Below are 10496 nucleotides of genomic sequence, written 5' to 3'. Positions count from 1 at the left end.
GCTTCATAGAAATGAGTTTGATTATTAAATTATATCAAACTTATGATCCCTAAAGAGGAAGCTTACATTACCTTTTACTTCCTGCTTCCTTGTTATCTGTATATAGGACAGGCTTTCACAATATAATATGTGAAACGGATATCGGGTAGCAATTGAATAACTGAGCTCACAATGGGATAAAACATGAGATCCATGCAAGGCTTGTGCAATCCCATAAAAAATCCCTTTTTTTATCATGAAAAAAAACTCCCCACCTGCTGATTCACTCCTTCTCTGAAAACATACACCACTTAGCAAATTGGCCTTCGGTTGAACTTTGGATTCTTTGCACAATCCACCTCACCTGTTTTATTATGACATAGTGGAAGTTAACAGCATACAGCAGGAACACTATCTGTTTTTCACAGAATAAAAATGTATTGTTCTGGGATCTTTTATACTCTACAATAAGTCACAAGTTGAGTCATTAAGATTCTTTAGTTTGACAGTGCAATGGTGTCCATTGAATAAAGACATTTCTCAAAAGTCTGCCCTCCATTCCCTTCAAGACACAAAACTGTTTGGATGTTTTATTTTTGCCAAACAATATTTCTGAGTAAAATTGTCCAATATAAATTACACAATTCAGGCATATGACTTGCAAACATAACTTAACAAATGTTGGTGTGAAATTCAGATTTTCTTTTTTGTAGAATTATTCATGGTTCATCATTTTTTTCCTGGAATACACTAAATTGTTTAGCTACACAACAAAACAATTAGTTGAATTCCACAAGCTTTAATTGCAGAATGAGTTATTTTTACGTTCAGGCGGTAGGTATAAATGTACATCCGCATTGTGTTCCGTACAGTCCATATGAGTCATAACCCACTGTTTCAACACACAAGGCGTTATTACTTTACAGCTGTATATAAAAGGTTGCGTGCAAGCTATTAAAAGCCAAGCGGTTATCAGTGTGGTTCATGTTGTACCATGACCCCTTCTGCTAATATATGGCTGGAACACAGTTTTTTTCCCTCTACTGCAAGAACAGCAAACAAGAAGAACAAAATGTATTAACTTAATGAACTCTGAGTCTGAATGGAAATAAAAACATGTTGTTTTACAGATTAAATCATTCCACCAAACTCATACTCAGCAACAATACTAATATATGTTGGCGAGCATAGAAATGAGAAGGAATTCATTTATTCAGTCATCTTATTCCCATTTCTAAATGACTCAAAACATTGACATTAGCGTTTGACTGTAGATGTAAGACTACAAGTATTGTAAGCCCCTGCAAGTATGGTGGTGAAACAAATCAGATTTGTTTTCATTCCTGATCTTTAAGGCTGACTGTCCACATGATTTAAAACGTGATCCAAGTTGATTTGTGTATTTAGGAAGTGCAGTTAGTTATAAGAGTGTGTAGTCATGGTGCTGGCACAGAAACGCACACACGGACAATGTGTGGCTGCTTTGACTGACATTTGTGGTGTATATTATCCGCTTCCCACCAAATATATATATATATAAAACAACCTCTTTTTAATCACATTTTGTTGGTGTGGTTGTTTTGTCAAACATTGACTTGGCAAAGTAAACAAATACCTGTGTATGATCTACATTTGTAAACCCACGAGGCTATCCTTCTTTTTTGTGAAATATGTTATTGGTGTGGATTAATGAATAAGATCAGAAATGCATCCATTCATCCATCCATCGTCTATAATCACTTAATCCAACATCAGAAATACAGTAAAGCATTATGTATCACATTATAGGACTGAAGTTAACATATCTGCTCAGATGTGGTTTTTAATTCAACTCAGTGCAATAATACTTTATCAAACCCCAAAGGCCAAATTGCTGCAGTATAAAACATTTGTTTTTACTATAGATTGATAACAAAATGGAATAAATAAAGATCAGCACATTAATTGACATTAATTAGAACATGTAGCACAAAGAGGCAAGGTTGAAGTCTTAAATGATTGCCTTGATTGCAGCAGGGTGTGGTTTTTGTTGCTTGGCAACAACTTGGCTGTTTATGTCACAGAGTTGGCAGCAGTTCGACTTTCTTGTCAGACAACATGGATAGAAACCAGCTGCAGCCGACAGCTCAACGTGAACTCCAGTGTTTTAAATATGAGACACCAGTTTTTATCAGAAACACCTCACATAGCAAAACTATTGATGCGCCCAAGTTCTGCATTCTCCCAAACTAGTCCTATCAGTGCTCTTGTCAACTTTTATTGTCCAAAAAAAAAAAAAAAAAGAAGAACATGGTAGTGACACTGATATGGTTTGCATGGAGAGGCAGGTTTTAGGCCTTCAAATTATAGTGAAGTTTGTAGAATTCTATACACCTATTCCATCTTCTTCACTCTCGTGTTTTTTTGGATAATTACAGGTCCAGGTGTCGGTGGATACAGGTCAACGATGGATTTCAGGCAACTAGTTTTGTTTGTAACCTGAATGAATTATGGAATCACTGGATAAAGTGGTCTGACATCCTTGGTGAAAATCAGGTACAACTTGAGAGTGGGAGTAATGCTGGTTGCAGTATGGGCTCGTCGGTGTGTTTACAGAGCTTTCATCATACCCAGAATCTTGCCAATCTGAGCTGTCAAAGCTCTGCAATGATGCTAACGATGGTCCATCCTGGCAGTTTGTGAGGTCTGATAAAAGAGGTTTCCTCTCGTTCATATGTGATGCTATGTCACCTACGTTGTTCTGTAACTGAAGTGTAAGTGGTGGCAACACAAGTTGTCCGTTGGTATTCCGTACAGTGTTCAGCACCAGCTGCGTGTTTAGATTGATCTCACAAGCATCAAAGTCTGGTATCCGTGGTGTTTCACGTGACGTTAACTTTGGAGTCGTTCCACTTTTATCACAGCTTTCTTCTCCTTTAGAGGACAAAAATGAGCGACTGGTTTCTCCATTTTTGGTAGCAGCCTGCTGAAAATCTCCATTTTCGTCTGGTTGGACATGAACAACAACTGCAGCGTAGATTTCAGAGGACTGGGCACTTGTGTCCCTTTGTCCACTTGTGTCCTCAAAGGAGTTAGTGCTGCCAAGGCAGACGTGGCAGCGGGTATCCTGAGGAAAATAACCTGACATATGTGAGGGCACATTTGGCTTCACCTTGATTGTGGCATAAACTGTGTGGTCACTTTTAGTGCAGACCTGTAGTTTGGAAATGATGAGATTCTTATCTGGATGCTGCAACGTTTTATAGGTCTTGGATATTGTTACCTGTTTTGAATAAAGAAAGAAAATCCACCACTGTCAATAAAACCTTCATACAAGGAACAGAACCATGTACATTGAAGCTAAATTGTATAAACCACCTGCTAGGTACTGGTTTTTCTTTCTCTTTGCTAAATCAATTTAATCAAAGTGTCTGTGTGTGACTCACATTGTTAATCTTAACAAGTGTGACATAATATGCTAGGGGGCTTGATTTATTTATTTTTTCTTCCCATAAGGCAATATTTCCTGGTTGTGTCAAGGAAGGACTCTGACCAAAGAATGTACTTACCAGTCCTTGTGGTATGTTCTTTGTCTTTCCACCCTTCACATAGTTGTACATACACACTACTGATATTATGGCCATGGCTGCCAAAACAGCAACACCCATGAGAGACCACTGCAGAAACCTTCGATGATCATCTAAAGGAGAAGACAGTAGGTTTTACAGAGATGTTTGGGGCAAAAAAAAGGCAGAGCTGTAAATTTACATAACCTCAGGTGCTTTAAACTGTAAAAATTCCCATTAGGACTAACATGCTGAGGCATGTTGTTGTTGGGTAGTAACGTTCTCCTGATAAGCACTGCAGGGCTATTCAATGAATGATCCAGTTACTGTGGTGCATACTTCCCAGAAGCACTGGTATGCTACTTATCAGGATATTAAAGTTAAATGAACGGGCATAGAAAAGTATAGGAACTAATTCTTCTCTTTGACAGTGAGATAGAAGTGGTCTTTGACTATATTTTAAAATGGGGGAAATATTTTCTACATTTGCTACAACTGGATATAGACAAAGATCAGGCTAAGGTGAGAAGAATATCATCTATAAAGGGAAACTGCATAATCTCATCTAGTCTTTCATCAGTTTGACAATGTTAAAGCAGAGCGAAGTCAAGCACTTTTGTAAACATTTTTCTCAGACTCCAAATGTATTTTCAGTGTGTATGTATGTATGTATGTATGTATATATATATATATATATATATACACACACACGCATATCTATCAAGTGGCATAGATTCCCAGTATGTGCAATAGTTGAGGCCAACACCATCTAGTCCTACCCTACTGTAAAACGAACATGTTCCTTTTGTCCTGTAATCTTTTACTGTTATTAATTTGTTTTAAAGATGACTTATTGATTTATTGCAGATTGTCTTATTTATTACTAAACACTACATTCTTTCAAAATAACTGTAATCAATTAAGAAGATAAGCTTAAACTGATTAGATTAAAATGGCAAACATGCCTCTTTTTCACCTATGTAAATTCTTGTATTTTCACCACAGCAGATGGACCCTTCAAAGCTTTCCAAAAAGTTGCTAACTGTTACACTGTTGCTTCAAGTGAAATACTATTATGTAAAATTTAATGGTTACTTCTGCTGCTCATAGATAGGTTCTTAGACATGCTTATAAAATTATTAATAAAACTGAAACCAAATTCCTGCATTTTGCAAAAGGAGCCTGTCTCAGCTGAAACAAACCGACACTAGCACCTACAAGTGAATCGTGCACATATGAAATTTTTGGCTATTGTTTCACTCACCTGGCAGTCTGGCACAGAAGGGGGCTTCCTCACTGTCTGAGCGGCCCCATTCTAATGCTGGTTTGTAGACCACGTGACCGCAGTATAACGTCTGGTTGTACTTTAAGTTGATGTCAAACTGGCCTGTTGTGTTTTTAAATTCCTGGAGAGACAGAGCATCATATGGATGATGTATAATCCATGTTATTGCACAGGTCAGATAAACATTTCCAGATCATTAAGACCAAACTCCAAACATAAACAAGAAAGCCTTGAAGTAGATGAATATGAGGACAGAGCATTCTCAGTAAATATTCTTACTGAAAATGCCTGATTCTGATCCTGTTTGAGTTTATGTAGTTTTACCTGACACATCATTCATAATCATTACTTTATCTTAGATCTGTACGTTAAACACAGACTCACCTGTGCAGCCCACTCTGGATGAGTGATTTTTAAAGTATACAGGGGTATAGTTTTGGAGAACCCATTTTTGCTTTTGGTGATTATGTCTGCAATGGAGACTCCATTTGGCCCCAGGGGCAAGGTGACTTTGACATGCAGGCCAGACACTGCAGTGGTTACAGACAAAGTGGGCGCATCAAGAACAGCTGTGGACACAAAGAAAAATGACTGAATGAATGCTGCAGCAGATTAAACCTGGCTTGGAGTCAATGAAGGAATGCATGGGTGAGTTTGGAGATTCTTACTGTCTCTTAAAGGTTTAAAGCTGGTGGTGCATCTACAAGAGCTACTATTAACACACACTTTAGCCCTGTAGTGAACGTCATACACTGATGGAGTTTCTGCAGTCAGGTTACATGACAGGCCAGTCATGTTCTGACACTCCTTTTTCATCTGGTATTCCTTCTCAGAATCTCTGCGATGAAAATAGCAGATAGTATACTCATTGTTGGGAATGCAAGGCTATGCATTAATAGTGTTATTAGTACAAAGTACAAAACCAAAATGTGCCATAAAAACAGTTGGGTAGTTATTTGCTGCATCAGAAAAAAGGGTATGAATACTAAAAAGAACATAATCTGTGTATTTTAAGTGCTGAAGCTGCTTTGTGCTGTAAACCACACGTGCACACACACTATCAACATGGAGAGATAGGAATGTCACAAAGCAAAAGCTATTGGAAAAATAATAAAAGTAATAAATGCAATAAACACAAAAAACAACAGCAATGTGAGAAAAAAAAGAAAATAAAAAATTAAATTATAGAAGTAAATTAATTGCACTATAATTGATAGCAAAAATATACCATATTTGTTTTATTTATTTCCCTTTTTATATGTCCAAAATGTCTTATTTACATATTTATTCTTTCTTTAATTCCTCTTTATTGTCTAATTTTTTTTTTGTGGTACACCTATCATTGCATACATCTTGACCACACAAAATCCCACGTTCAGTTCAACACAGTTAGCTGCCATGTAGGTAGGCAAATTAATTTTATTTTAACAATGAACTGATATTAAGCAGGCATAGTTAAAGTAGTGTTTCTGAGTGGCTGAAAGTCACTCCAGCAGGTCCAGGTGCTGCTAGAAATGTCGGGCAAGAGATAGTTATTTAGCCTTTTAGGACGAGTAAAGTATTTGACAACATTTCCTTGACAAATGTAAAGAGCTATGAATGAAAAAGTAATTGGTCAAGATTAAAATTCTACCGTGTTGACACCATTTGCAGATTGTGAGTTAAAAGAACAAAAATTATTCTTGTCGGAAGCCATGAAAGCAGGTAATGCTCTGCTCTGTGAACTGACACCCAGAGTGCTATACATGAAAAATTGAACGGGCCATACAGACAGTCTTTAGTTTTTTCCTCTAAGCTGCATTGGGCTCAGATGAATCCCAACAACTTCATGGTATTTTAGCTGTGTGTTTAGTTTTTGGGCAGCCAAATATATACTTGAGGAGAGAAAGAGGAAAGTTTCCAGAGAAACACATTCTATTTTGCAACTTGCTCATACTATCTGGGTCTCTCATATCTTTCAAACAGATATGACTCTTAAAGTTTAATTGAAATAGTTTCTAGCATGCTTGACATGAACAGTAATTTAGTATTTGATGTTTTCTTCTACACAGAAGTGTGCTGTTGCACATCTAAACACATTTAAACAGCAGTCTGGGGTATGCAGAATAAGTTTGAAGTAAATTAAAGTGTCCAGCATGTTTTTGGCATTCAAAATAAATTGTATTCAGTGCGACAGTGTTAGCCCATTTGGTGATTTCAGTTTTGGTTTAAAAAAGGAGGCCCATTTCATTTTGCTTTTGGTCCTTTCATGGGATTTAGTGATGGCAAAAAACAGCTCAAATTCCCATTAGGATTTTAGTCTGTGATGGCATTTTATGCCAATGACAGAAAGCTTTTAGAAAAATCTGCTGGGTATGAGTTACACTGAGTATGTCTGTACCTGCTAATACATTCCTCCTGTAAGCACCCATAGACTATCTGGAGACGAAGGCTGAACCTTGACAGACTTTCAGACTATGAGCTAAGCACGTGTTTACTCTATGTTTACTCTGCTAATATTATTTTCCTTTTCTCCCCTTTCCTTGCGGAGCTCTACGTAGGCATTATAAAAAAAATTAAAAAAATGTTTGATCCATCTCCACCCTGGTCTTACCTGTAGTACTGCACACTGTAGAGCACCTTCTGCCCATGAAAAGCAGGCTTCACAGGATCCCAGTGGAGTACATTATAAAAGTTCCTGGAGACAAAATGCACCTCACCATCTCCAACTGAAAGACAAGCTGTTGGGGAAAAAGAGTGTCTGTAAATGTTCCTGCAGCAGATGTCCTTTCATTCAGTCTGGTTAATTTTTGTCTTGAAGGAAATCAGAAATCCAGAAATTTTCATTTTAAAAACTTTTCTCTTAATACCAATTAAAAGAGGGAACAGTTTTCTTTACTTGTCATGATATAAACAGCATTTAGTACACATTAACATTTTCTTTTTATGCATGTTGTAACCCCACTTTTCAGTGACTTTAAACCTATTTAGCCCCTTTATCCTCAGGGGCAAGAATGATTTTGAAATGACTGCTTTGACTGTATAATTATTGCTTGGGTCCAAGTAGCTCTAGTTCTTACACCATAACATCTTAAGCCTAAGCGACACTTCACTCTTCACACGCATTCAGTACCATAGGGAAATTTCTAGAGCTGAACTTTACTTGTTCTTGTGGCTGCCTATCATGTCTTTAATTCAAGGGAATAATTCAACCTCTCCTGCTGGCATGCAGGACATTATACCTCAGTGTAAGGTTTATATTTTTCTGTATTTTACAGTTAATATCATATATATGTTCAAGCTTTACAGACTTTTCTACAGCTTTACCAACCCAAAACTTTTTAGAGTTTTGTGTGTTAACCCTTGTAGTTCATGTTGTGTAAATTACCCACGTTTGTCCACACAAAATTATAATTTTTATAATTAATAATACAGTCAATCTATAATCGACTAGAAAATTAAACCTCATTTTCCATTGATCCGTCATTCAAAATGACCCATACCTTCAATGAGTTCTGGGACTCTTCCTTATGTCTAAAGTGATTAAATAACTCTTTGTCAAATGTATTATTTGGCTTCAGTGCTAATAATATTATATAATTATTTATTCCCCGTATTAAGACTACTTCAAAGGAAAAACTGTTTATTCATTGCATGTCTGCCTCTAATCAACATCTTCAATTCAAATCAGCTCTTCTGTACTCACCATAGCAGAACAGGAGAAGATTCATAACATTCATCGACCACATCCTCATGTGTAGGTTGTAAAAATTAAAAAAAAAAAAAAAACTTAAATCCTGTGCTCAACTTTTGGTCGAGTTGTGAATTCTAAAATAAAATATTGAAGTTAGGTTTCAGAGCAGTCTCCTGTCTCCGGTCCTCAGCAACCTCTGATGTGTCCTGGGAAAGGAGTGGCTGTACTCAGGTGTGCAGGTGTACTTTGGCACATGCTATCACTTTGTTCCTGTTTTTCTGCTTATTATATGTTCCACCCATATGTATTTTCTGTCCGGAGTCGCAACTTCTCTTTTAGTTCTTACTCCTCCCCTATCCAATACAAATCTCATTGTCCTTCTTAGGTTGTTTTTCAGGTTTTTTCAGTTATTCTTTTTACATCACTAGAAATGATGGTGACTTGAGATTGAACTGGAAAAGACAGGTACTAACAGCTTGATGTCAGTGTTACAGCACACGGTCCTTATGCTGCAGTGATATAAAATCTCAGGCAAAATGGCTGCCTATGAAAGCCAACAACTGTCAAAGAAATTACAACAAAAAGAAAAGATTATGGCTGAATAATAAGTACAATTTAGCTAATGAGAACAGCATCAAATACAGCCTCTATTCCTCACCACACTCCATTTTCAAACCTTAACATAGAACCCACAAGACTGGATTAGACGAAAGTATTGACTGTAAAATATGTAAGGTTTGGGAGAACGTGAAGAATTTCCCAGGTGCCTTACCACCAAACAGGATAGGTGCATACATACATGACAGCAAGCAGCTGTGAAGAATATTCACTACATGTTTCTTATGGCATGGTCTTTCAGGAAAGTCAGTTTTTATTAGCAAATCAGTACTGCTCCTTGATGTCTGGTAAGAAAACGCATACTGTAAGCTAAACAAAACTCTTTTTATTTATATATATATATATATATATATATATATATATATATATATATATATATATATAATTTGAGATCTCTCCTTTGTACACTGAACATAATGAACAAAACAATAGTACATTGAATTTAGTCACACACCTAATAGGTGATTTTTGTTGCACTTATAGGTTCATACCCAAATGCTACACTTTTAAAATCTGATGTGATTTCATATGAAATCTGCTCTATTTTCAGTGCAGCTGAAATACGCAGTAGCCAAAAACTTCCCTTGACTGTAAGTTGTTTTTTTTTTTTTAATGTAATCAGATTTAGACCAATGAGAATACTATTCAAGTGACACTTTTAGAAGGAGCTTGGTTACAGGACTGTTTAAGGTTAAACATGGGACGGTATTCAGTAGGACTCCTGTAAGAGGATTCAGGGAGGCCCTCAGCCTTCAGTCAGATAATCAGATCTGTTGTGTAATTTTTAAATTTTTTATATTAAGACCGTTTTAGCTTTGTCGCCACCACATTATCAATATTATAACCACCATCATTTTGTGTCATGCCAATCCGTTCCCACAGATGTACTTTTCTGAGCACCTCGGTCCGACATATCATAGAGAGAAGTTGTTTATTCTCAGTTTTCCTAGGTGCCTAACAAAAAGCCGCCATGCACATCAGTGCTTTTGTGAAAAGTTCCGATTTTTGTTGTGCTCAGAGTAGCTGAACAAAAAAGTGGAGTGCTCTAAAAGGAACTCTTAGTGCAGCACTTTTCCATTATTTCCAATGAGCATGGTCTGTATGTGGCCACTTTAAGAAAAAGCGTCATGTTGTCACCAGCCCTAAAAGACACAACAGTTCTGGTTACATACGTCTCGTTCAGCAAAAGTAGCTTTCGCAGATTAGAGTTTACTGTGGTGTTTTAGAGGAGCATACACAATCTTATACTTTTCTTTAAGATAGTCAGTAAAAGTGGATGTACAGATTCAATTTTTTTAGTAGAGTAAAACTGAAAAACTGATTCCTTTTTGACTCTGTTGGTTTAGATGATGAGGGCGCTGCTCTGAATTTGTTACCTCTCCAGTGTTGTCTAGTT

At 36.8% G+C, this 10496-nt stretch overlaps 1 protein-coding gene across 2 annotated transcripts; it reads right to left on the bottom strand.

The window, feature by feature from the left end:
* Positions 1-2365: 2365 nt before the first annotated feature.
* On the bottom strand, positions 2366-8555 carry ifnlr1 (interferon lambda receptor 1). Of its 2 annotated transcripts, XM_072393818.1 has the most exons (7): positions 8495-8555; positions 7403-7529; positions 5478-5647; positions 5194-5378; positions 4789-4930; positions 3528-3658; positions 2366-3241 (listed from the first exon to the last, which is right to left on the bottom strand). In XM_072393818.1, exons 1-7 carry the CDS (start codon positions 8541-8543, stop codon positions 2441-2443), a joined length of 1605 nt encoding a protein of 534 aa, XP_072249919.1. In that variant the 5' UTR covers positions 8544-8555; the 3' UTR covers positions 2366-2440. The 2 variants fall into 2 exon arrangements, with proteins under 2 accessions (XP_072249919.1, XP_072249920.1); XM_072393819.1 differs by lacking the exons at positions 5478-5647; positions 8495-8555 and having other exon boundaries at positions 7403-7523.
* Positions 8556-10496: the final 1941 nt, after the last annotated feature.

This window comes from Leuresthes tenuis, unplaced genomic scaffold (genome assembly GCF_036924035.1).
Source record: "Leuresthes tenuis unplaced genomic scaffold, fLeuTen1.0.hap1 SCAF_10, whole genome shotgun sequence".
Lineage (NCBI taxonomy): Eukaryota > Metazoa > Chordata > Actinopteri > Atheriniformes > Atherinopsidae > Leuresthes > Leuresthes tenuis.
Note: the sequence above shows the minus strand (reverse complement) of the source record. Positions and strands in the feature narration are given on the sequence as shown.